This window comes from Tachyglossus aculeatus, chromosome 18 (genome assembly GCF_015852505.1).
Source record: "Tachyglossus aculeatus isolate mTacAcu1 chromosome 18, mTacAcu1.pri, whole genome shotgun sequence".
Taxonomy (NCBI): domain Eukaryota; kingdom Metazoa; phylum Chordata; class Mammalia; order Monotremata; family Tachyglossidae; genus Tachyglossus; species Tachyglossus aculeatus.
In genome coordinates this window covers 28,716,714-28,743,542 of record NC_052083.1, presented here as the reverse complement: position 1 = coordinate 28,743,542, position 26,829 = coordinate 28,716,714, and the positions used below count along the sequence as shown (strand labels likewise).

The 26,829-nt window shown below is 45.6% G+C and overlaps 1 protein-coding gene across 1 annotated transcript in view; it reads left to right on the top strand.

Annotated features, from left to right (window-relative positions):
- The first annotated feature begins 837 nt into the window (after window positions 1–837).
- MED14 (mediator complex subunit 14) overlaps window positions 838–26,829 on the top strand; it is a 58,291-nt gene continuing 32,299 nt past the window's right edge. The window contains exons 1-10 of the mRNA XM_038760224.1: window positions 838–1,115; window positions 13,320–13,346; window positions 13,864–13,969; window positions 14,504–14,677; window positions 15,342–15,471; window positions 19,824–19,952; window positions 20,433–20,540; window positions 21,146–21,278; window positions 23,163–23,313; window positions 24,637–24,748. Of these exons, the coding sequence (XP_038616152.1) occupies window positions 838–1,115; window positions 13,320–13,346; window positions 13,864–13,969; window positions 14,504–14,677; window positions 15,342–15,471; window positions 19,824–19,952; window positions 20,433–20,540; window positions 21,146–21,278; window positions 23,163–23,313; window positions 24,637–24,748 (1,348 nt within the window). The remainder of the gene's footprint in view (window positions 1,116–13,319; window positions 13,347–13,863; window positions 13,970–14,503; window positions 14,678–15,341; window positions 15,472–19,823; window positions 19,953–20,432; window positions 20,541–21,145; window positions 21,279–23,162; window positions 23,314–24,636; window positions 24,749–26,829) is intronic.

Here is a 26,829-nt window from a genome sequence, read left to right as displayed (position 1 = left end):
ACGACGGTCTCGGCCAGGATCGCCTCAGCCATGACGGCCTCAGTCACGATCGCCTCAGCCACGACGGCCTCAGCCACGATTGGTCTCGGTCATGAAGGCCTCAGCCATGATTCGCCTCGGCCACGACGGCCTCAGCCACCACACACTTGGCCAAGATAATCTCGGTCACGATGGCCTCAGCCAGGATCGCCTCAGCCACGACTGCCTCAGCCAGGATCGCCTCAGCCATGACGGCCTCAGTCACGATCGCCTCAGCCACGATCATGAAGGCCTCAGTCATGATTCGCCTCGGCCACGACGGCCTCAGCCACCACACGCTTGGCCATGATCATCTTGGTCATGACGGCCTCGGCCTCGGCCACGACGGCCTCAGTCACGATCGCCTCAGCCTCGGCCATAAAGGCCTCAGTCATGATTCGCCTCGGCCACGACGGCCTCAGCCACCACACGCTTGGCCACGATCATCTCGGTCATGCCGGCCTCAGCCACGATCGCCTCAGCCACGACTGGTCTCGGCCATGAAGGCCTCGGCCACGATTCGCCTCGGCCACGACGGCCTCATCGAGGCGGGCCTCCTCGGGGAGGGCGGGCTCGGGTTGGCCCGGAAGCCGCCCCCTCCCCCGCCGCCCGGGCGCAGGTTCTCCTTCCGTCCCCGCGCCCACTTCCGTCGGGGGCCAGCACCATGGCGGCCGAGGGGGCCCGCGGCCTCTGAGGCCGGCCGTCGCTGGCGGCTTCCCTTCATGGGGCCGGAGCCCCGCGGCCGGCGCTAGGCGGGAAGGCGCGGAGAAGGGGGCCACGCCTGAGGGGAAGCGGCGGCGGCGGCGCGGGAGCCCCGGGATGGCGCCGGTGCAGCTGGACAACCACCAGCTCGTCCCTCCGGCCGGAGGCGGCGGCGGAGGCGGCGGCGGCGGCTTGGGGGGGAACAACGGCCCCGGCTCGGCGGCCTCGTCGGCCCCTCCTCCGCCTCCTCCTCCTCCTCCCCCGCCGCCGGTGGCGGGAGCGGCCGTGGCGGCGGCGGCGGCGGCGGCCACTACGAGCCCCGGCTACCGACTGAGCACCCTCATCGACTTCCTCCTCCACCGGGCCTACGCCGAGCTCACCGTCCTCGCCGACCTGTGAGTGCGTTCGTTCCTTCACCGGGAGAAGCAGCGTGGCTCGGTGGAAAGAGCCCGGGCTTTGCAGGCAGAGGTCGTGGGTTCAAATCCCGGCTCTGCCGATTGTCAGCTGGGTGACTTTGGGCAAGTCACTCAACTTCTCTGGGCCTCAGTTACCCTCAGAGGTCGTGGGTTCAAATCCCGGCTCTGCCGATTGCCAGCTGGGTGACTTTGGGCAAGTCACTCAACTTCTCTGGGCCTCAGTTACCTTCAGAGGTCGTGGGTTCAAATCCCGGATCTGCCGACTGTCAGCTGGGTGGCTTTGGGCAAGTCACCCAACTTCTCTGGGCCTCAGTTACCTTCAGAGGTCGTGGGTTCAAATCCCGGCTCTGCCGATTGCCAGCTGGGTGACTTTGGGCAAGTCACTCAACTTCTCTGGGCCTCAGTTACCCTCAGAGGTCTTGGGTTCAAATCCCGGCTCTGCCGATTGTCAGCTGGGTGACTTTGGGCAAGTCACTCAACTTCTCTGGGCCTCAGTTACCTTCAGAGGTCGTGGGTTCAAATCCCGGATCTGCCGACTGTCAGCTGGGTGGCTTTGGGCAAGTCACCCAACTTCTCTGGGCCTCAGTTACCTTCAGAGGTCGTGGGTTCAAATCCCGGCTCTGCCGACTGTCAGCTGGGTGACTTTGGGCAAGTCACTCAACTTCTCTGGGCCTCAGTTACCCTCAGAGGTCGTGGGTTCAAATCCCGGCTCTGCCGATTGTCAGCTGGGTGACTTTGGGCAAGTCACTCAACTTCTCTGGGCCTCAGTTACCTTCAGAGGTCGTGGGTTCAAATCCCGGCTCTGCCGATTGTCAGCTGGGTGACTTTGGGCAAGTCACTCAACTTTTCTGGGCATCAGTTACCTTCAGAGGTCGTGGGTTCAAATCCCGGCTCTGCCGATTGTCAGCTGGGTGACTTTGGGCAAGTCACTCAACTTCCCTGGGCCTCAGTTACCCTCAGAGGTCTTGGGTTCCAATCCCAGCTCTGCCGATTGCCAACTGGGTGGCTTTGGGCAAGTCACCCAACTTCTCTGGGCCTCAGTTACCCTCAGAGGCCGTGGGTTCAAATCCCAGCTCTGCCGATTGTCAGCTGGGTGACTTTGGGCAAGTCACTCAACTTCTCTGGGCCTCAGTTACCTTCAGAGGTCGTGGGTTCAAATCCCGGCCCTGCCGATTGTCAGCTGGGTGACTTTGGGCAAGTCACTCAACTTCTCTGGGCCTCAGTTACCTTCAGAGGTCGTGGGTTCAAATCCCGGCTCTGCCGATTGTCAGCTGGGTGACTTTGGGCAAGTCACTCAACTTCTCTGGGCCTCAGTTACCTTCAGAGGTCGTGGGTTCAAATCCCAGCTCTGCCGATTGCCAGCTGGGTGACTTTGGGCAAGTCACTCAACTTCTCTGGGCCTCAGTTACCTTCAGAGGTCGTGGGTTCAAATCCCAGCTCTGCCAATTGTCAGCTGGGTGACTTTGGGCAAGTCACTAAACTTCCCTGTGCCTCAGTTACCTCATCTGGAAAATGGGGATGAAGACTGTGAGCCCCCCCGTGGGACAACTTAATCGCTTTGTATCCCCCAGCGCTTAGAACGGTGCTTAGCACCTAGTAAGCGCTTAATAAATGCCATCATTATTATTTGGAGTCAGAGGTCGTGGGTTCAAACCCCGGCCCCGCCGATTGTCAGCTGGGTGACTTTGGGCAAGTCACTTCTCTGGGCCTCGGTGACCTCATCTGGGAAATGGGGATGAAGACTGTGAGTCCCCCGTGGGACAACTTCATCACTTTGTAGCCCCCAGCGCTTAGAACGGTGCTTTGCACCTAGTAAGCGCTTAATAAATGCCATCGTTATTATTATTTGGAGTCAGAGGTCATGGGTTCAAATCCCGGCCCCGCCGATTGTCAGCTGGGTGACTTTGGGCAAGTCACTTAGCTTCCCTGGGCCTCAGCTACCTCATCTGTAAAATGGGGATGAAGACTGTGAGCCCCCCATGGGACAACTTCATCGCTTTGTAGCCCCCAGCGCTTAGAACGGTGCTTTGCACCTAAAGCGCTTAATAAATGCCATCATTATTATTATTTGGAGTCAGAGGTCGTGGGTTCAAATCCCGGCCCCGCCGATTGTCAGCTGGGTGACTTTGGGCAAGTCACTTAGCTTCCCTGGGCCTCATCTGGAAAACGGGGATTAAGACTGTGAGCCTCACGTGGGACAACCTGATCACTTTGTAATCTCCCCAGCGCTTAGAACAGTGCTTTGCACGTAGTAAGCGCTTAATAAAATGCCATTAAAAAAAAAAAGAGCGTGGATTTTGGAGGCAGAGGTCATGGGTTCAAATCCCACCTTTTAGACTGCGAGCCCAGTGTTGGGGAGGGACTGTTCTAAGCGCTGGGGAAGTTACGAGGTGATCAGGTTGTCATCATCATCATCATCAATCATATTTATTGAGCGCTTACTATGTGCAGAGCACTGTACTAAGCGCTTGGGAAGTACAAATTGGCAACATATGTCCCATGGGGGGCTCACAGTCTTCATCCCCATTTTACAGATGAGGGAACTGAGGCCTGGAGAACCCTCGTCCCCCTCTCCATCCCCCCCATCTTACCTCCTTCCCTTCCCCACAACACCTGTATATGTGTTTGTACGTATTTATTACTCTATTTATTTTACTTGTACATATCTATTCTATTTATTTCATTTTGTTAGTATGTTTGGTTTTGTTCTCTGTCTCCCCCTTTTAGACTGTGAGCCCATTGTTGGGTAGGGACTGTCTCTGTGTGTTGCCAACTTGTACTTCCCAAGCGCTTAGTACAGTGCTCTGCACACAGTAAGCGCTCAATAAATACGATTGATTGGTTGATTGATCCCAGCTCTGCCAATTGTCAGCTGTGTGACTGGGGCAAGTCACTTCAGTCAATCAATCAATCATACGCTCTATATGTTGCCAACTTGTACTTCCCAAGCGCTTAGTACAGTGCTCAGCACACAGTAAGCGCTCAATAAATATGATTGATTGATTGATCCCAGCTCTGCCAATTGTCAGCTGTGTGACTTGGGGCAAGTCACTTCAATCAATCAAATACGTTGCCAACTTGTAGTTCCCAAGCGCTTAATGCAGTGCTCTGCACACAGTAAGCGCTCAATAAATACGATTGATTGATTGATCCCAGCTCTGCCAATTGTCAGCTGTGTGACTTGGGGCAAGTCACTTCCATCAATCAATCGTATTTATTGAGCGCTTACTGTGTGCAGAGCACTGTACTAAGCGCTTGGGAAGTACAAGTTGGCAACATATAGAGACAGTCATCATCATCCTCACCATCATCAATCGTATTTATTGAGCGCTTACTGTGTGCAGAGCACTGTACTACGCGCTTGGGAAGTACAAGTTGGCAACATATAGAGACAGTCCCTACCCAACAGTGGGCTCACAGTCTAAAAGGGGGAGACAGAGAACAAAACCAAACATACTAACAAAATAAAATAAATAGAATAGATATGTACAAGTAAAATAAATAAATCAATAGAGTAACAAATATGTACAAACATATATACATATATACAGGTGCTGTGGGGAAGGGAAGGAGGTGAGATGTGGGGGATGGAGAGGGTTGCCATTGTATAAATTGTATAAATACAATTGAATGAATGCGGGGCACTGGACTAAGCGCTTGGGAAGTCCAGGTCGGCAACAGAGACGGTCATTCATTCAGTCGTATTTATTGAGCGCTTACGGTGTGCAGAGCACTGGACTAAGCGCTTGGGAAGTACAAGTTGGCAACTTATAGAGACGGTCCCTACCCAACAGCGGGCTCACAGTCTAGAAGGGGGAGAAAGACAACAAAATGAATAGAATAAATACGTACAAGTAAAATGAATAAATAGAGTAATAAATACGTACAAGCGTATATATATATATATATATACAGGTGCTGTAAGGAGGGGGAGAGGAAGGTGGGGGCTCGGTCCCTCCCCAACAACGGGCTCACAGTCTGGAAAGGGGGGACGGACAGCAAAACATGTAGACAGGTATCAAAATCGTCAGAACAAATAGAATTGTAGCTGTGTTCATACATTTAATCTCATTTATTGAGCGCTTACTACGTGTGGAGCAGTGGACTAAGTGCTTGGGAAGTACAAGTAGGCAACAGATAGAGACGGTCCCTCCCCAACAGCGGGCTCGCAGTCTAGAAGGGGGAGACGGACAACAAAACATGTAGACAGGTGTCAAAATTGTCAGAACAAATAGAATTATAGCTGTATTCATTCATTTAATCGCATTTATTGAGCGCTTACTGTGTGCGGCGCACCGGACTAAGCGCTTGGGAAGTCCAGGTCGGCAACAGAGACGGTCCATCCCCAACAACGGGCTCAGAGTCTAGAAGTGGAAGACGGACAACAAAACAAAACATGTAGACAGGTGTCAGAATCGTCAGAACAAATAGGGTTATGGCTGTATTCATGCATTTAATCGCATTTATTGAGCGCTTACTGTGTGCAGAGCAGTGGACTAAGCGCTTGGGAAATACAGGTCGGCAACAGACATGGCCCTACCCAACAACAGGCTCACAGTCTAGAAGGGGGAGACGGACAACAAAACAAAACATGCAGATGGGTGTCAAAATCGTCAGAACAAATAGAATTACAGCTGTATTCATTCATTTAATCGCATTTATTTAGCGTTTACTGTGTGCGGAGCAGTGGACTAAGCGCTTGGGAAGTCCAGGTCGGCAACAAATAGAGACGGTCCCTACCCAACGACGAGCTCACAGTCTAGACAGGGGAGATGGACAACAAAACAAAACATGTAGACAGGTGTCAAAATCGTCAGAACAAGTAGAATTATAGCTGTATTCATTCATTTAGTCGCATTTATTGAGCGCTTACTGTGTGTGGAGCAGTGGACTAAGTGCTTGGGAAGTCCAGGTCGGCAACAAATAGAGACGGTCCCTCCAACAACAGGCTCACAGTCTAGAAGGGGGAGACGGACAACAAAACATGTAGACAGGTGTCAAAAATGGCCAGAACAAATAGAATTATAGCTATATTCATTCATTGTCGTATTTATTGAGCACTTACTGTGTGCAGAGCACTGGACTAAGCGCTTGGAAAGTCCAAGTCAGCAACAGAGATGGTCCCCACCCAACAACGGGCTCACAGTCTAGAAGGGGGAGACGGACAACAAAACAAAACATGTACAAGGGTGTCAAAACCGTCAGAATAAATAGAATTATAGCTGTGTGCACATCATTAATAAAATAGAGTAGGAAATATGTGCAAGTAAAATAGAGTAATAAGTATGTACAAATATATGCAAGTTCTGTGGGGAGGGAAAGGAGGTAGGGCCGGGGGGAGATGGGGAGGAGAGGAAAAAGGGGGCTCAGTCTGGGAAAGCCTCTTGGAGGAGGTGAGCTCTCAGTAGGGCTTCAAAGGGAGGAAGAGAGCTAGTTTGGCGGATGTGTGGAGGGAGGGCATTCCGGGCCAGGGGAAGGACGTGGGCCGGGGGTCGATGGCAGGACAGTGAGGAGGTTGTCTCTCTCATCATCATCATCATCATCAATCGTATTTATTGAGCGCTTACTATGTGCAGAGCACTGTACTAAGCGCTTGGGAAGTACAAATTGGCAACATATAGAGACAGTCCCTACCCAACAGTGGGCTCACAGTCTAAAAGGGGAAGACAGAGAACAAAACCAAACATACTTAGAAAATAAAATAAATAGAATAGATATGTACAAGCAAAATAAATAGAGTAATAAATATGTACAAACATATATACATATATACAGGTGCTGTGGGGAAGGGAAGGAGGTAAGAAGGGGGGAATGGAGAGGGGGACGAGGGGGAGAGGAAGGAAGGGGCTCAGTCTGGGAAGGCCTCCTGGAGGAGGTGAGCTCTCAGTAGGGCCTTGAAGGGAGGAAGAGAGCTAGCTTGGCGGATGGGCAGAGGGAGGGCATTCCAGGCCCGGGGGATGACGTGGGCCGGGGGTCGATGGCGGGACAGGCGAGAATGAGGTACGGTGAGGAGATTAGCGGCGGAGGAGCGGAGGGTGCGGGCTGGGCTGGAGAAGGAGAGAAGGGAGGTGAGGTAGGAGGGGGCGAGGTGATGGACAGCCTTGAAGCCCAGGGTGAGGAGTTTCTGCCTGATGCGCAGATTGATTGGTAGCCACTGGAGATTTCTGAGGAGGGGAGTGATATGCCCAGAGCGTTTCTGGACAAAGATAATCCTTCTAGACTGGGAGCCCATGGTTGGGGAGGGACCGTCCCTATAGTCATTCCTTCAATCGTGTTTACTGAGCACTTACTGTGTGCAGAGCATTGAACTAAACGCTTGGGAAGTACAAATCGCCAACATAAAGAGACGGTCCCTAATAGTATTAATAATGATGGTGTTTGTTAAGCGCTTACTCTGTGCCAAGCACTGTTTTAAGCACTGGGGGAGACATGAGGGCATTAGGTTGTCCTCCATGGGGCCCACAGTTTTCATCCCCCTTTTCCAGAGGAGGTAATTGAGGCCCAGAGAAGTGAAGTGACTTGCCCAAAGTCACAATAGCGGGTAAGTGGCGGAGTCGGGATTAGAACCCATGACCTCAGACTCCCAAGCCCGTGCTCTTGCCACTAAGCCACGCTGCTTCTCCGTGATCTCAGCCATGATGTGTAGGTAGCTATAATTATATTTATTATGATGGTATTGACACCTGTCTACTTGTTTTGGTTGTCTGTCTCCCCCTTCTAGACTGGGATCCCGTGGTTGGGTAGGGACCGTCTCTATCTGTTGCCGATTTGTACTTCCCAAATACTTAGTACAATGCTGTGCACACAGTAAGCGCTCAATAAATATGATTCATTTAGTCGTATTTATTGAGCACTTACTGTGTGCAGAGCACTGTTCTAAGTGTCTGCCCTTCCCCCTGACCCCACACCCTGCACCTCCCAGTTACTGACCACCTACTGCCTGCACACCACTGCGTTCAGCGCCTGGGAAACCACAGTGCATTCATTCTTTCACTCATATTTATTGAGTACTTACTATATGCAGAGCACTGGACTGAGTGCTTGGGAAACCACAATACATTCATTCATTGTCATATTTATTGAATGCTTACTATGTGCAGAGCACTGCACTGAGTGCCTGGGAAACTACAAAGCTTTCATTCATTCTTTGTCGTATTTTTTGAGCGCTTACTATGTGCAGAGCACTGGACTGAGCACTTTGGAAACCACCATGCATTCATTCATTCCTTCAGTCATATTTATTGAGCGCTTTTCTATGTGCAGAGCACTGGACTGAGAGCTTGGGAGACTGCAGTACAATCATTCATTCATTGTCGCATTGAGCACTTAACTGTGCAGAGCACTGTACTGAGCACTTGGAAAAGTACAGTGCATTCAGTCATTCAGTCATTTATTGAGCACTTACTGGGGGCACAGCACTATATCAAGCGCTTGGGAAAGTACAATACAGCAATAAAAGTGACCATCCCTGTTTATTGCTGTATGTACTTTCCCAAGTGCTTAGTACGGTGCTGTGCACGCAGTAAGCGCTCAGTAAATACAATGTAATGAATGAAGTGCAGAACCCGTCTTTCTCTGCCCCGCTCTCTCCCTCCCCTGTCACCCTCCCTCCTTTCCCTCCTTCATAACAATCACAGTAATTGGGGTATGAAGCGTTTACTAGGTGCGGAGCACCAGGGTAGGTCAATCGAAGGCATCTATTGAGTGCCTGCTATGTGCAGGCTAGACGCTTTGGAGAGGACAGTGCAATATACAGTGCAGTTATGTTGCCAATTTGTACTTCCCAAGCGCTTAGTACAGTGCTCTGCACATAGTAAGCGCTCAATAAATACGATTGATGATGATGATATAATCAGATCGCACTGTGCCCCTGGCCCATACAAGGTGCCCATTCTCTGAGGGGAGGAAGAACAGGAGTTCATAATAATAATAATAATGATGGTGTTAAGTGCTTATAATATGTCAAGCGCTGGGCTAGGTACAAGTTAATCAGGTTGGACACAGTCCCTGCCCCACATAAGGCTCACAGTCTTAATCCCCATTTTACAGATGAGGGAACTGAGGGACAGAGAAGTGACTTGCCCAAAGGCACACAGCGGACAAGAGGCAGAGCCGGGATTAGAACCCAGGTCCTCCTGTCTCCCAAGCCTGTGCTCTATTCACTCGGTGAATCCCCATTTTCATTTGTTGGCCAGCTGCAGTTTCTCTCTCTCCTCCCCAAGTGGCAACTTGGTCTCACCTTTCTCCAACTCAAGTGACTCCAAGAGCCTTTGGATTTATTTTTTTCAGGAAGAAGCAGCTGCCCTGAGAGGGTGGGCAGGGAATGTTTCTGTTTATTATTATAATGTGCTCCCTGAAGTGCTCAGTAAATACGACTGAATGAATGGCCGCGGCATGTCTTTGCTTCTGTGGCTATTGAGCCTTCTCATGCCTCCACAGAAATTGCCAACCCCCCTCTTTTGCTGTAAAGCTGTTCAACTTTCCACTTAAAGCACCGAGTTTTGTAATCCACGGGTTTTGTAACTATGGGAGTCGAGATGTTTCGTTTAGTAGGGTTTATAAACACAGGTCGAAAGTTTGGGGGGCACTTTAGTTGTTAAGATTGACAGTTCTAGCCAGGACCTGGGTCAGTAACCCAGCTGATGTTTAAAGGAAGAATTAGATTGTGTTGGAGCTGTGAGGTCTATAGAATAATCATAATAATAATAATTTTGGTATTTAAGTGCTTACTATGTGCAAAGCACCGTTCTAAGCACTGGGGAGGATACAAGGTGTCGACCTACTGGCCGTTCAGAGCAAACGGGGCGGTAAAACCTGTTCATTTGGGGAAAATTATAAATGCTTAGGGGAAAGATACAGCTCAAAAATCACTTCATCGAAATTTTTGAAACTATGAATTGTAAGGTGTCGAAAGTGAAAGGCAATTTGGCCATCTTTCTGAAAAGTTTAGAGGTGAAATTGTATGTTATTGTCTCTAAACAAGTTTTATTTCATGAGTGACTGTCAGTCCTGAATTTGATATTTTCACTCCATTCCCGTGGAGTAACAGGGGCCAGAGTCAGAACCGGAGCCCGAGTCTTCTGCCTCGTTGTCTGTCACTTTGTCTTCTTGGACAACTTTAAAAGTGTTCAGATGACACCAGTCTATGTGATGAATTGGCAGAAGAAAGATACTTTTAGGTGTTACAGAACCAGCTAAAATCTCTTTTTATAGGTAGAGCAAAATTCCTTTCTAAACCGTTTTTAATAATCTTTAATTGTTGGATAAATTATGTGGATCATTTTGTCTCTGATTCACTTTTTTGTAGATTAAGGAATTATTTTTTATAAGGAAATTGTAAGTAATCAAACCCCAGCTAGCAGTTGCATTTTTAGTGGTCTCACTCCAGTTCTGGCCATCCTTTCTAAAACTCAAGTTCACTCATTTCTGCTCCAACACACGGGTTCATGACACAATTTGAATACAACGCTTTTTGTACAATATGAGTCTGTTCCGGGTATAACTCGAATCACAGATTGGCCCAAGTAGATTTGAGAAAGAGAAACTGTTGTGCATATGTTGTCAGTCAAGGTGTGAAACTGCTACACTTCTCAGCCTCTGCCTTTTTACTTTACTGTGCAGTACTCTGGGGTTTTTTTTTGTGTGTGTGTGTTTTTGCAACTTTATGATACCCCTGATTCTGCCCAAAAGGATATTTTCACTACATGCAGTTGGGCAGGATGTGATGACAACATTAGTGAATGTTCTTCCAACCACACAACACGCTAGATACAACAATATGTGGTGTTGGAAGAAATGGTTGGGTGCATGTGTGCGGCATCAGACTTGAGTATTCGGCATGAGCTTTTTATAACAAGGTGTCCAGTGTTCTAGCCCAGACATAATGACAATACAGGAAAGTGTTTCAAAAAGTGTCAGTCGTGTTGGTATTGTCTACCCCGTAGATCATTAATTCTCATTAGATTAGCAGTTAACATAATGTGATTTTTCCCCATAAGATAAAGTTCTTCAGGAACTTAACTACCATGGTATAGCAGAAATGACTGTACAGGTATCTGTTAGGGAAGCAGTCTTAGTCATATACATGATGTTGAAGAAACAGTAATATCTCTTTGCGTACAGTATTTAGCCCTCCCTGCTTTTTTCCCCAAAATAATTTGGATACATTTCCCCTCACCATTAAGATTTTAATTTGATATTTTTGCAGCATGATTTACTTTTGCATAATGAATGGGGGAATTTAAGAAAAGCCCATTGAGTCATTCTAGCCTGATATTCTGTTCTGAAAGTGGCAACAGGATAATTGGAGGATCCATATGATGGTTGTCCTAAATCCATCAATCAATGGCATTTATTGAGCACTTACTATGTGCAGAGCACTGTACTAAGCATTTGGGAGAGTACAATACAATAGAGTTGTTAGATACGCTCCCTGCTCACAACAGGGTTACAAGTCTAGAGGTGAAGACAGATATTAACATAAATAGCGGATAAACTGCTGTGGGGCCGAGAGTGGGGTGAATAATAATAATAATAATAATAATAATAATAATAATAATAATAATAATAATGCATTTGTTAAGTGCTTACTATGTGCAGAGCACTGTTCTAAGCGCTGGATACCAAGTGCCCTAAGGATACAGACCCAAGTGCATGACATGACATTGAATGGAACAGAAAGATAGTCATTCATTTGATCGTATTTATTCATTTGATCGTATTTATTGAGCGCTTACTGTATGCAAAGCACTTGCTTGGGGGACTACAATACAACAGACACATTCCCTGCCCACAGTCTAGAGGGGGAGACAGACATTAATATACATACATACATAAATAAGCTATCAGATATACCAGGCAACTACCTTAACTTTCCTTGTGGTAATGTACTATAGACTACTTCTTTATGAATTTATCCAACCCTCTTGTGAGCATACTGGTGTTTTTGGCCTGATTAAATGGCAGACTCCCCTTAGCTTGGAAGAACAACTGAGATGGGCAGCTTTTCTTGAGGAAAAATTCAAGCAAGTGGTTGTTTACATCAGTATTCAAGGAAGGCTTTGAGAAAATTCACGTTTGGATCCTTACCCGTGGATAGGAATGGTCATTTGAATCTTCTTCGAATATTGAACTACCTTGAAAAACTGTGACATAATAGTTAAGGCATTTGAAAATATAGAGGCAGTAGAGTGTCCTTCTCAATTTAAGCTGACCCTCATGTCCAGTTTGTCATCAACTGCACATGTAAAGTAAAAGTTTACCCCCCGAAAATCATTTATAAATTTTGTATATGATTATTTTTTACTTGTATGACCAAATTCAACCAGCAAACAATGAAATCCTTTAAGTGTGGGGTTTTAATAAGGCACTTTATACGTGCCAACAACTGGGGTAGATTCAAGATAGACACACCTTCCCTGTGATGGGTTTATAATCTAAGAATTTTTAATACCTGACTTTTGGATCCCCACAGTATAGCTGTGTGCATCAAACTAGAGAGAACTGGCTTGGACTTACTTTGACTACAAAGTTTGCAGTATGTAAAAATGTAACCCTTTTGTTTGGGTTATTTATTGAACATTTGGCAGCCCTGAGCCTGCAGCTAATCTGTTCCTTGTGAAAAATGCTATGACTGTATGGTTTTGAGTAAAACTCCTCGTTTTAAACTACTTTGGAAGGACGTTCATAAACAATCATTATCTTCATCACATTTGCTGTAGACTGTAAGCTCATTATGGCCAGGGAAAGGGTCTGCTAATTCTGTTGTATTGACTCTGCCGAACATTTAATACAGGGCTCTGCATATGGTAAGTGCTCATTAAATACATTGATCTACAGCATTTATTCTGCTCAGACTATGCAGTATCTTGTACTAGGTTAAAAAAAATGTATTTTTAAATTTACTGTGAAGCATCCAGAGTGTAAAAATATTTTTATAGTGTTCCTATTTTATTCTTCCAAGAAAGTATTGTTTTTATTAAAGTCTTGTGCCACTTAAGTAACGTTTTAGCCCAATTGGCCATAACATGCAGCAAGCGATAGGTCTGTTGTTTTCGAATTTCTTCTTTGGCTATCATTGTTGGTGTTCATACAAATCGCAGCAGGAAACTATAGTATTTGGAAGAAAATACACTATAAATATCATTCTTCATATCCTTTTTTTTGTTGTTGTTGTTTTAACAGACTGCCAAGGAAGACTGATATGGAAAGGTGAGTCTTTGAAAACAACCTGACCCTTTGCGTGGGATTTGGTCCAAGTTCTGTTAGGGGGGTATTATTCTTAACTATGACAGCTGGGTTCCGGGTTGTTTTAAGTAGTCTAGTGTAGCAGAGAGCAATCACTGCTCCTCAGTCGCCCCCCAAATCACCCCCCAATGGCCTCAGTGGCTCTCCCTGGTTCCAAGGTGCACCTCTCCACTACCCTAGGGCAGCTAATCAGTCAGTCCATGATCTTAGGGAGAAACTACTTGAGGGCAAAGCACTGTACTAAGCACGTCCCTCTAGACTGAGCTCATTGGGGACAGGAGTTGTCAGGTTATTTTTATATCGTACTCTCCCAAGCGCTTAGTACTGTCCTTTGCACACAGTAAGCACTCCATACAGACGACTGAATGAATGAATAACAAAACTCAGGATAGGCAGTCTTCCTTTTTTATCATGTCAGAGTAGATCGTTTTCTCTCTTTAGCACCTGTTGCATTTAGAATTCTGCATTCTTTTTTTTACAGGAAAATAGAAATAGTGCAGTTTGCCAGCCGCACCCGCCAACTCTTTGTTCGATTACTAGCTTTAGTAAAATGGGCTAATAATGCTGGAAAAGTGGAAAAATGTGCGGTGAGTAAAGCTTTTTTCTTAAGGTGGCATAAATACCGCTTTTGATTATTAAGTTCCTCCTCAAACTTACACTTGGCTCTTTTAAACAATTGAGAGGTTTCGCTTACCAAAGTAATCATGTCTTTGTACAAATGTGTAATTGTTCGTGTTAATGAACTTAAGGAAAGTCTTGACAGTTGTTTAAGGAAACGTTGGATCAAGAAAATCCCACTTCTCAGTTGCTGCGAATTACCTGTTTTTCCCCCGCTTCATTTAAGGGTCAGGTGTACTTTTGGATAATTGGCTAATTCTCTGAAGGGTGTACAATTGCCTAAAGAGAGGAAAACTGAAATGATAAAAGCTTGTAAAGAATTGCAAATTTTTGAGAGGTCTCGCTATATTTTACGAAGTGGCAATTACTCATTTCTTTAATCCAACCTTCCAGTCAGGCGGTTTGATGTCTGGTATTCAGGGTTTGATTTCCTTAAACTGAGGCATGAGTAGAGATGTTCGAAATGGGAAAATAAAGGGTCTTTGGTGTACTTTGTTTCGAAGATGATTTCAAGCTTTTTAGACCAACAAGCCATCCTCTTCGTGGACACTGCTGATCGTTTGGCGTCGTTGGCCAGAGATGCTTTGGTTCACGCTCGCCTACCCAGTTTTGCCATTCCTTATGCCATCGACGTACTCACTACTGGGTCCTACCCCCGTCTACCAACATGCATTAGGGTAAGCTGCGTGTCTTTTCAGCATGTAATAAATCTTAAATGCTTACGATTTTGGTATTCAGCTTTACTGTTGTCGAAATGTCATATGGGTTAGATAAATGAAAGGGGTTTCTCTATCGGTTTTTCACAAGTATTTTGAAGTGATTATATCCAAGCCCTTCAAATGAAGTTCTTTGTTAAATTTAATAGGGGCAGTAAAATTTGGGGGTCTTTACCAAAACTTTTTTTTTTCCCCCATTGCTTTTTGGGTGAGATGTAGCTGTGAAATTGCTATTCGGTTTTAAAAGTGAAAATATTATGTACTGTTTGCTTTTTGGAAATTTCCTTCACAAAGTCACCAGTTCATCAGATATTTCATCCTAGAAATTTTGATTGGTGTGCTTTTTTTCCTTGAAACTCGGTGTAGTGACTGAATTGTCTCCCAGGTATGAAGCAGAGAGAAGATGGAAGTGCATTCAATCCTGTAGGCTCTATTTTTTATATTCAGCAGACTTGTGACTTCCTGCTCATTGTTTTATCGTACCTCCCAAAGTGGGTGTTTGATCCAATCTCTTGTAAGAAATCCAATAAGTACAGTGCATACACATAAACTGCCCTTCCCGCACCCAAGATCCTTCTTTTGTGTTTTGATGGAAGCTTATTTCATTATCTTGACTCTCAAATAGGATAAAATCATTCCGCCTGACCCGATTACCAAAATCGAGAAGCAGACCACACTGCATCAGCTTAATCAGATTCTCAGACATCGACTGGTGACCACAGACCTCCCCCCTCAGTTGGCAAATCTTACAGTCGGTAGGAACCTGACATTCGTTTTTTCCTTCTTGAAATGACTCATGTTTTGGAACCTTTCAAATGAGGGGCTAAGAAAGTGAATTTGGAAGCAGTAAGTCGGTCCCCTTGATCATGTGAGTGAATTTTAGGATAGGTAGTTTAGGATATTTTTGCCAAGGAAAAATTTGCAGTTTTTGCTATTAGAAGTGAGTTTACAAACAACTGCCCGTGGGTTTTGTGAGGAATCGTGCATCCTTGGGAAAGCAGGTAGGGTCGGCAACTAGCTGTGCTGTAGTGGGAAAATTAGGCGGGTGCAAGGACCTAGGTCACAGAATCATTTGCCTTGTGGTTAGAGATGTAAAAGATTGGAAAAAAACCCAGCAAGTGTATTTGTGGGGTTGCAGTGTAGAAGGGGGAGCTTTTTCTTACAGCCTTTCCCCTTTGAAAAGTTCATTATCTTTTTCGTTGGTGAATGTAATGATTCTTTTTTAGGACAGATTAACTCTTCAGGACTTGTTGAAATGACCTTTATGTCCATAAAATCATCATCAGTGTCTTCCTTTTGAGGGTCGAGTGTGCCTATCCCTTCTACATCGCCTATGCGCTTGATCCTGTACCCTTTAAGCACTTGATAGTCACCCCATCCTCAGCCCCACTTCACTATGTACACGTCTTTAATATTTATATGGTCCTTTGTGAGCAGGGAACATGTCTGCCTGTTGTGTTACATTGTACCCTCCTACACGCTTAGTACAGTGCCCTGCACACAGTAAATGCTCAATAAATTATTTTGTTTGTGAAGCATTCATTTATTCAGTCGTATTTATTAAGCGCTTACTGGGTGCAGGGCACTGTACTAAGCATTTGGGAAGTACAAATCGACAGTAGATAGAGACAATCCCTACCCAACAACAGGCTCACAGTCTAGAAGGGGGGAAACAGACAACAAAACAAGTAGACAGGGATCAATAGCTTGTCATAGGCCGATTCAGTTGCTGTTTCAGCCACCTCATACACCTCCCTGCCACCCGGACTCTTCCCTCTCCAGTCCCCGCTTGGGCAAGTCGCAACTTCTCTGAGGATCCATTTCCTCATCTGTAAAATGTGGATTCAGTCCCTGTTCTCCCTCCTTCAGACTGGGAGCTCCAGATGGGACAGAAACGGTCTCCACCCCGGCATCTACACAGTACTCGACACAGTACTCGACAGATAGTAAGCGCTGAACAAGTACCAGTTAGGAAGGACCTTAAATGCCCAGACTGTTTTTCTAAAACAAAGCACTATACTAAGTGCTTGGCAGAGCACAACTGAAGCAAAACACATGATCCTTGCCCTCCAGGAGTTTGCAGTTTAAGGGGGTGGACAGTTAGTATTTACAACAGAGGCAGGAAAAAGTGCGAGGGATAGCAAGAAAGGTAATAATGATAATTACAGCATTTGTTAAGTGCTTACTAGGTTCCAGGCACTATCCTAAGTGCTGGGGTGGATACAAGCAAATCGGGTTGGTCACAGTCCATGTCCCACATGGGGCTCACAGTCTTAACCCCCATTTTACAGATGAGGTAACTGAGGCCCAGAGAAGTGAAGCGACTTGCCCAAGGCCACACAGCAGACAAGTGGCGGAGCCGGGATTAGAACCCATGAGCTAGTCGTGGGTTCAGGTAGTACAGATGTATCAGGATGGAAACAAGGAATAAATAATTGAATATACAAATGTAATAAAGTATGCCTGGGTCCCTGAGTGCTGAGGAGAGGAATAAAGGGGATGGTGGGCTGATACCTATTGGAATGTACTCTCCAGATGAAGTTCCAGGTAACTCAGTTATATTGCTTCCTGGGGGAACTTGGCCTCCGTTCAAAATGTTCTTGATCCCACTACCTGAAGCAGACCTACATTTTCTTTCACTCCTCACCGCCGCTCCTGAAACTTCCCCCTTTTGGTTGAACTGTCACAGAACCCTGGGATAGTTCTGTTGAAACCGATTGAGATCCGACCTTCAGAGGAGTTGGGGAATCCCTTTTTATGACCCTAGGAAGGAGTCTAGGGGTCCCCCTGAATTTTTTTATGGTAATTAAGGGCTTGCTATATGTCAGGTATTGTACTGATCGCTGGGGTAGATATAAGTTAATCAGATTGGACGTAGTCCCTGTGCCACCAATTGCTCACAGTCTAAATCCCCATTTTATAAATGAGGCTACTGAGGCACAAAGAAATGCATTGATTTGCCCGTGGTGTCACTTAAGTGGCCCCTGGGGGTAGTGCACTATACTGAGTGCTTCGGAAGTACTAAATCAAAAAAGCAACACATTCCTTGCCCACAAAAAGCTGACATTCTAATAGGGGAGAGAGACATAAAGATATTTACAAATAGAGTAATAGAGTACGGTGCTCTGCCCATAGTGCTCAGTAAGTACAACTGATTAATCAAAAATAAATAATTGAATGCAGAATTGAATGAACACATTTGTAAGCATTGGAGTTGGATGCTCAGAGGTCAGGACTGTAGGGAAATCTTGGCTCCTGCTTTCTGTCCCTGAGATAGTCTTGGAGGAGAGGCCCTGGATGTGACCTTTGATGAGAAAGGGGACCCAAGGGACTTCTGAATCTTTCTGAGAGATGTCAGCTAAAAATTGTGTGGAGTGCACTGTGGCCAAGGGATTTTGAGGGATCCTCAGAAATCTCCAGTGGCTACCAATCAACCTACGCATCAGGCAAAAACTCCTCACTCTCGGCTTCAAGGCTCTCCATCACCTTGCCCCCTCCTACCTCACCTTCCTTCTTTCCTTCTACAGCCCAGCCCGCACCCTCTGCTCCTCTGCCACTAACCTCCTCACTGTGCCTCATTCTCGCCTGTCCTGCCGTCGACCCCCGGCCCACGTCCTCCCCCTGGCCTGGAATGCCCTCCCTCCGCACATCCGCCAAGCTAGCTCTCTTCCTCCCTTCAAAGCCCTACTGAGACCTCATCTCCTCCAGGAGGCCTTCACAGACTGAGCCCCCCCCGTTCTTCTCCCCCTCCCCATCTCCCCTGCCCTACCCCCTTCCCCTCGCCAAAGCACCTGTCTATATGTTTGTACAGATTTATTAATCTATTTATTTTACTTGTACATATTTACTATTCTATTTTATTTTGTTAATATGTTTTGTTTTGTTTTCTGTCTCCCCCTTCTAGACTGTGAGCCCACTGTTGGGTAGGGACCATCTCTATATGTTGCCAACTTGTTCTTCCCAAGTGCTTAGTACAGTGTTCTGCACACAGTAAGTACTCAATAAATACGATTGAATGAATGTAACTTTGGCAAGAGAGAATATTCCTAAGTATCAGGGAGCAAAGGGCAGTGGTTCATCTGCCACAGCCTTGGCTGAGTTTCACCAGTGTAACAAAAGTGGCAATTGGGACTGTGTATCTTCTCTGTTGGGACAAGATAGGAATGCCAAATTCCGCACAGCCGATCAGCTAAGAAGATAACAGTAGCAGATAGGGCCTTAGAGACCCAGACTACCGGTATATGCCCAAGCAGTCCATTCTCCTGTAACACGTTTCCACTCCCAGGGTGGGATAGCGTGATGGGGGAGGAATTAGAAAACGATTTGCCGACCATGCCACTTCAAATTCCAATTGGGCGGTCATGCATCTGAAGAACCGGTTGGCGAAGGCAGTATGAGTGTTCCTTAATGTGGGGTTCCTCGAGAAGGATACCCCAGCGTTAGAGTATAACCGACAACACACGTCTAGTGGTAAGTGGGGGAGATAATACCTTCTGCCCTGTTGGGTAGTTGAAACACTGTGGTCCTTTGGTGCTAATATTGGTCCTGTGCTGCTAGAACAGTTTCCAAAATGAATCATCTAATGCAAAACTCCCATCTGTGGGAGTAGAGAAAATAGGAACTAGAAGCCAAGCTGACCCAATAGTGATTGCACATGAAAGTTGCAACGATGTCTCGTCTCGGTAGAGGAAAAAAATCATTTTTCAGTTAGTCTTTGATGCCAAACCTTGAATGCTACCTCGAGGGTCCAGCTTTGTTTCAGCTCCCCTGATGAGTAAAGCAGGGCACTTATTTCTTAAATGACTCACTTTGCTCCCCAGTCTTTCCAGCAGTATGCCCTGGGGTTACAGGGAGGATTTTATTTATCACTTATTTGCAGGCCTGACTCCTGGGAAATCTAGTGGCATTTTGCCAAAGTAGCCATGGAGAAGGGTTGGGCACTCACAAAATGTATGTATTTATGTATGTTTTCTCAGTCTTGCTTCATTTTTCTAAATGTGACTGAATGATCCCCAGTTGTCTAGCAACAAGCTAGTGGTGAGAATTTTCAAGCCATAGATGTAATTATTTTTTCTCCTTTTTCTTCTTTCTTTCAACCCAAATTCAGCCAATGGCAGGGTAAAGTTTCGAGTTGAAGGAGAGTTTGAAGCCACGTTGACAGTAATGGGAGATGATCCTGATGTCCCTTGGCGTCTTCTGAAACTGGAGATTCTCGTCGAAGACAAGGAGACGGGAGGTAAAGCCAGTAAACACTGGGGGATTTCCTAATTTTCTTAACATCTTTGAAAGAAGGCTGTGAGCCCCACGTGGGACAACCTGATTACCTTGTGTGTCCCCCCAGCGCTTAGAACAGTGCTTGGCACATAGTAAGCGCTTAACAAATGCCATCATTATTATTCATGCTTTCAGTAATTCCCTTATTTTGGATAATGGGATCTCATTATTAGTATCCTCATTATCGAGGATTCCTCTAACTGATTCCTGGGTGGCGAAGTCAGGCTGAAATATTTTGCCTCTTACGTGTTGCTTTAAAGCATACTTTCTGTGATCTCCAGGAGCAATCCATTTCATTTCTGATTTTTACGTAATGCTGTTGAGAACCGTATCTTCTTATTACCTGTGCATGTATTTAATCACTATTGTTTTGCCATTGATGTATTTTTATATGATATCTAAACCTCACTGATTAATTCTTTGTATTTCGTACTCATGGAAGATGGTCGAGCCTTGGTCCATAGCATGCAAATCAGCTTCATCCACCAATTGGTCCAGTCCAGACTTTTTGCTGATGAGAAACCTCTTCAGGACATGTACAGCTGCCTACGTATCCTTTGAAAAGATAGAATTCCTTGCCCACATCTGTAAAGGGAGGCTAGTGCTTGCACCCAAACAAAAGTGTCCTAGGATCCCGTTGGGGTGACCGTCTTGGGTGGGCCTAGTTGGGAAATCGCGGCAGCTAACTGGACGTGTGCAAGCACATCCCTTGGCAGTGAAAATCCAGGACCACTTCCCGTCTGGCCCTGGAGCCAGAATCTTGCTGTTTGGGGTTGGGCTGGACACCATTCATTCATTCATTCGTATTTATTGAGCGCTTACTGTGTTCAGAGCACTGTACTAAGCTCTTGGGAAAGTACAATGTAACAATAAACATTCCCTGCCCACAACAAGTTTCCAGTCTAGAGGGGGAGTCAGACATTAGGCTAAATAAATGACAGATATGTACATAAATTTCTGTGGGACTGAGAGAGGGGATGAGTAAAGGGAGCAAGTCAAGGTGACCCAGAAGGGAGTGGGAGAAGAGAAAAGGGGGGCTTAATCAGGGAAGCCCCCTTGGAGGAGACGTGCCAGATCTATAGTCCTTGTGGGCTTCTTCGGTCAGACCCCGATCGAGTGCGTTGCACGGAGCGTGTGCTTTAACTCTGTCATCAGATTCGTTCTGCCTGTCACTTCAGTTAGAAGTGTTGCATTCACAAACGCTAATGCTCATTCGGGAGCGCTGGGGTGACCTTGTGCAAGTGGAAAGGTATCACCCCGGGAAGTGCCTCTCGCTTTCAGTCTGGAAGTAAGTGAAGCCAATTTCTAGGACCTCGAGCATGGTTCCATGGGCCACTCGTTTCTGGTTTTCTCCCGACTGTTTTTCGTAACAGTGAAACCAGAGAGTACCCGTATCTGAGGGTGTCAGAGAAAGGCATGGGGTTTCCCCAGGTATTTTTTTTTTTTACTTATTAAGTGTTTACTATGTGCCAAGCACTGTGCAAAGCTCTGGGGTAGATTCAGAGTTCAGGTGGACACAGTCCCTGACCCATATGGGACTTTCTGCTTTCCAAAGGCCATGTCATCTCTTCTAGGACAATTTCCTGCCCTAGCTTCAGCCCACCTCCAGCTTTCAGTTGTGGCCGAAGGGGCTGATTTGTCAATTTACCTTTGCTGCTACTGCTGTTCCTCTCCTTGCTGGTTTCAGAACAGCAGTGCACAATCCAGGGAGTTGCTGGTAGTTGTGGTAACAGTGACTACAACCTTCTTTTTTTGCCTTCTCCTGGTGCCACTCTGTTCTGATTCTTACCGAGCTCCCCAGAGCTGATACTTCTGTTATTTTTATCGTTAATTTTTTTTAAAACTAAAGTCTGTTCCTTTTGAGACCTGCCATTTTTACTCCAACAGTAACCTGGAAGATAGCCACTTCCTCATGGTGCCTACATGCTTATGTGGGGTGGGAGAGTAGATTTTGTGGTTAATATCTCAGCTGGTCTTTTTTTATTTTAATGGTATTTAAGTACTTACTGTGTGCCAGCCACTGTACTAAGCACTGGAGTAGATACAAGTTAATCAGGTTGGACACAGTCCCTGTCCCCCATGGACTCACAGTCTTAATCCCCATTTTACAGATGAGGTAACCGAGGCACAGAGAAATGAAGTGACTTGCCCAGAATCACACAGCAGACAAGTGGCTGAGTCAGGATTAGAACTCAGCTCCTTCCGACTCCCAGGACTGTGCTGTATCCACGAGGCCATGCTGCTTCTCAGTCCGAATTTTGCTACCAGCTTCCTATGTGGGAGTACATTGAGTGCGTCGGTATTTAGTCAGATATTCATCAGGAGACCTGGAGTATAGTTCTCAAATACGGAAACGTTGTAACACTAAATGGTGGGGTTAGGCACCGGGAACTTATTTATCAACTCTATTGAATGGTCCTTTCCCAAGCACTGAATCCAGTTCTCTGCACACAGTCAGTGCTCAGTAAATACCATTTTTTAAATGAGGGAGAACAGGAAGGAGGCTGGAAATTTGGGGGAATTTTTTTTTAGTCAGGGGAAATCCTAAATCACTTGTCCGTGACAGAATAAAGAGTTTTGTATAGGGGTGACCAAGAATCAGTTTTTTAGCTGTCTCATGTGACGTCCACTTCCAACTCTCATAGAAGATCCTTTCTGCTTCTTCTGCCCCAACTCCATTCTCTGGTGGTTGGGGAGGCTTTTGCTCCCTCTTCCCGAACAGGGGCCAGAGCTGGGCACATACCATGTGAGGAAGGCAGGTGGTTTGGGCGGGGTGGACATACAGTTCTGCCAGAACGCATGCTTTCACTATGCAGTTGGGCTAGAACATGACCGGAGAATTAAGGAGTTTCTCTGGACCCAGCAGAGCAGAAGAAATGGTTGTGGACATAGAGTCGAACGCTGCAATCGCTCCAAGCACAAGTTTTCTTCAAGAATGCAATCCCCCCTGTATTAATGCAACCCCAACATGATCACAAGCTATGAGGTGTCTTTTGTAGATGAACTGTACCACTGTATTTCTTTTGGGGAGTGATTCTGAGTCTGTTACCTCTTGTGCAGTAAAAATGGCTTTTGGAGAGAGAAGGAAGATTTGACTTAGGGTTGGAGTATTCAAATTTAGTTACTGAAAATGAATAGGCTTTTAAATGTAACATTCCCATTTTCTTTTAAGCCAACAGGTTCTCGGGAGAAAGACAGGAACTGCCTCGGTTCACAAGGTCACCATTAAAATAGATGAAAATGATGTCTCAAAACCCTTACAGATTTTTCACGACCCCCCTCTGCCAGCTTCTGATTCCAAATTAGTAGACAGAGCCATGAAGGTAAAAAAAAAAACCCATCTGACTGTATTAAAAGCTTATAATAAGGACAATAATGTGTCTTAGAGTGGTCCAACATATTGGAGATGGAGGTCACAGCAACAGTGAGCAGCAGAGGCCAGGCTGATCTGCTATATCCAGTTCACAATGTGTGGGATCTTCAGCTCTCATCCTCCTCTTGTAACTCCTACCTGGATCAGAGGAGGAGGGAAAAAGAGGAAGCTGGCTGGCCTCATCCCTCTGCAAGGAGCTATGAGTGACCCAGAAATATCAATAATAATTACCACAGTGGTATCTGTTAGCCTATGTGCCAAGCGCTGGGGTGGATACAAGATCAGGTCAGACCCAGCCCCTGCCCGACAAGGGGGTCAAAATCTAGGTAGGAGAGTGAACGAGTATGGAAACCCCATTTTACAGATGAGGAAACTGTGGCACTGTGAAACTGTGAAGTGACTCGCTTAAGGTTCCTACAGCAGGCAAGTGGCAGAGGAGGGATTAGAAGCCAGATTTTCTGTCTCCCAAGTCTGGGTTCTTTCCACCAAGCCATGCTGATTCTCCAAGGACAACAGAGACTACAGTGCAGAAGCTTCAAGATGCTCCCAAGCACTGTGAAACCTGCAAAGCTGAGGCAGTTCCGATAATAATGATAATTGTGGTAATATAATAAAAGTAGTCCATGGCTGGTAGCCCATTGTTGTGGCCTGCAGACACCTTAAATATTCCATGATCTTCAAAGTACTAGCTGCAGCTCTTTGAAATTGCTTAATAACATTTTAAGAAAATCATTCAGGAATCCCATTCATGGTGACGGTATGGCTAGCTCATATTCAGATTTCCCATAGCTGAATACCATTTTATACCTCCTACTAAAGTTCTGTAAAGTTGAAAATGGTAACTGAAGACTTTATGTAGTATAATTTGGGTGAGAATAGATTTGCACTTCCTTCTGAAACTTAAGGGATGAAATAACCAGTGCCAAAGATTTAACCAAGGCTGTCGGGTTGGTTTTTCCTATTGGATAAAGTGGTTTGAATATTTTAATTTTAGAAATTTGAATTTCAGAGTTAACTGACTGAATTCAGGTATCAGAATGTCATCGGTGTAGTTCTAATAAAAAGCACAGGAACTACAACCAAATTATTCTCCCAATTGCATGCTTAGTCATTTGTTTCATTGAAGGGCTTTTTGTTGGAGCTCACTCAAAATCACATGCAATAATACATAAATGTTTAAATTGAATTAATTTCTCAATGTGGACATTTTCATCTGTGATTCATTGTACAATGATGACAACTTCTAAAATGGGGATTTGTCTTTCTTACCCAGATTGATCACTTATCAGTAGAGAAACTTCTCATTGACAGTGTTCATGCAAGATCTCATCAGAAGCTTCAAGAACTCAAGTCCGTTCTGAAGGGATTCAACGCCAGTGAAAACTGTATGTTCTTTTGTTTTGACCTCAACTTGTATTCACATAAGGAACTGTACAGTAGTCTGTTTAATATAATTTTTTTCCTTGATTGGGTGTGTTTTGGAGGCAAGGCTCTGAATTGTCCTAGTTTCAGTAAGCCATTAAACTCACTCTTGTCCTTGTTTTGAACTTTTTCCCTCACTTTTAATCTGAATTTTATGTCCCCCAGATTGTTCCAGTGAATATGAAATATTCATTCATAATTGGCACATTTGAAGCATTTTTTCCAAATACAATTATGAACTAGGAACTGTCTACCTGTACTTTTTTTAGTGACATTTATTATGGTATTTGTTAAGTGCTTACTATGAGCCATTACAAATACATTCTATTATCATCATTATTATTATGTGCCAGGCACTGTACTAAGCGCTGGGGTAGATACGAGCTGAACAGGTTGGACACAGTCCATGTCCCATTTGGGGCTCACAGTCTTAATTCCTGTTATACAGTCGAGGTAACTGAGGCACAGAGAAGTTAAGTGACTTGCCCAAGGTCCACAGCAGACAAATAGCAGAGCCGGAATTAAAATCCCGGTCCATGCTCTAACCAGTAGGCCATGGGGCTGCTAGTTGTCAAGCTCTTACTATGTGCCAGGCACTGTCCTAGGACCTGGGGTAGATACAAGGTTGGGCACAGTCCATGCCCCATATGGGGCTCAGTCTTAATCCCCATTTTGCAGATGAGGTAACTGAGGCCAAGAGAAGTTAATTGACTTGCCCATGGTCACACAGCGGACAAGTAGCAGAGCCGGGATTAGAATCCAGGTCCTTCCAACCCCCAGGTCCATGCTCTGTCCACTAGGCCACACTTCTCTCCTGTACTGTATCTGGTTGACTTCTTCACAGCCTTGTCCTTCACATTGATGCTTGAGTAATATATTGGGCCAGAGATGTGGTCATCTGAGAATGCAAGACCTCAAAATCTAAGCAGGGTAGGAGAGATTGAATCAATCAATCGTATTTATTGAGCGCTTACTTTGTGCAGAGCACTGTACTAAGCGCTTGGGAAGTACAAGTTGGCAACATATAGAGACAGTCCCTACCCAGCAGTGGGCTCACAGTCTAAAAAGGGGAGACAGAGAACAAAACCAAACATACTAACAAAATTGAAAGGCCCCTGAGGCCACCCACCTTTCCTAGATAGGCTCTTTAACTTTTTTCAGTTTCCTTAATGTGTCTCTGTTCTATTCTGTATTTGTGAAGTCACTTGGGGGCAAAAAAACCATCCTAATTATGATCTTGTGTCCCAAAACTCAGAAGTCATGGCTTTTTTATTCTTTTTTTTTTCTGTTTGAGATTTGGTAATCACTTACTAATGGGTCAGACACTATTCCAGGTGCTGGGGAAGATACAAGTTAAGCAGGCCAGATACAGTCCCTGTCCCATCTGGGGCTCACAGTCCAAGTAGCAGGGAGACAGGTATTGAATCCCCATTTTCCAGTTGAGGAAACTGAAGCACAGAGAAGTGAAGTGACTTGCAAGGACACACAGCAGGCTGGTGGTGGAGCTGGGATTAGAACCCAGGACCTCTGACTCTCAGGCCCCACACTTTATCTGGCAGAGGGCTTCATATTCTGAACTGCTTTGCTACTCATGCCTGATGTTACCACGCTATGGACTGCAGCTTATTTTCAGTCATAAAAGTGAAGTCACGTCTCGTTGCCCATGGTTTTGCACGCTGTCAATTCATCCTAGTTGTCTCTGAAGCATTAAACAGTTCAGTATAGTTGGACTTCTGATGTTCTTTGTGCTTATCCATTAATGTTCTTGGAACTCACTGAGCCCAGATCTTGGTGTGTGTGACTTCCTCTTTGATACTTGGATCACTGATTTTTCATTATCAGCTGCTTAACATCACTTAGGTGCTGTGACCCAGTGATTCTGCTTAATGATCTAGGTACTCTGACTTGTTTTCCGGTATTACGGATGTTACAGGCAACTTGTTTCGAGGCTTGTTGTTGACTCAGTTCAGTTTTCCTGTTTTCAGAATGCTCTGCCTGAAGTCTCCAAGTGCTTTTTATCAGGGGTGGAGTTGTACTTTCCAGT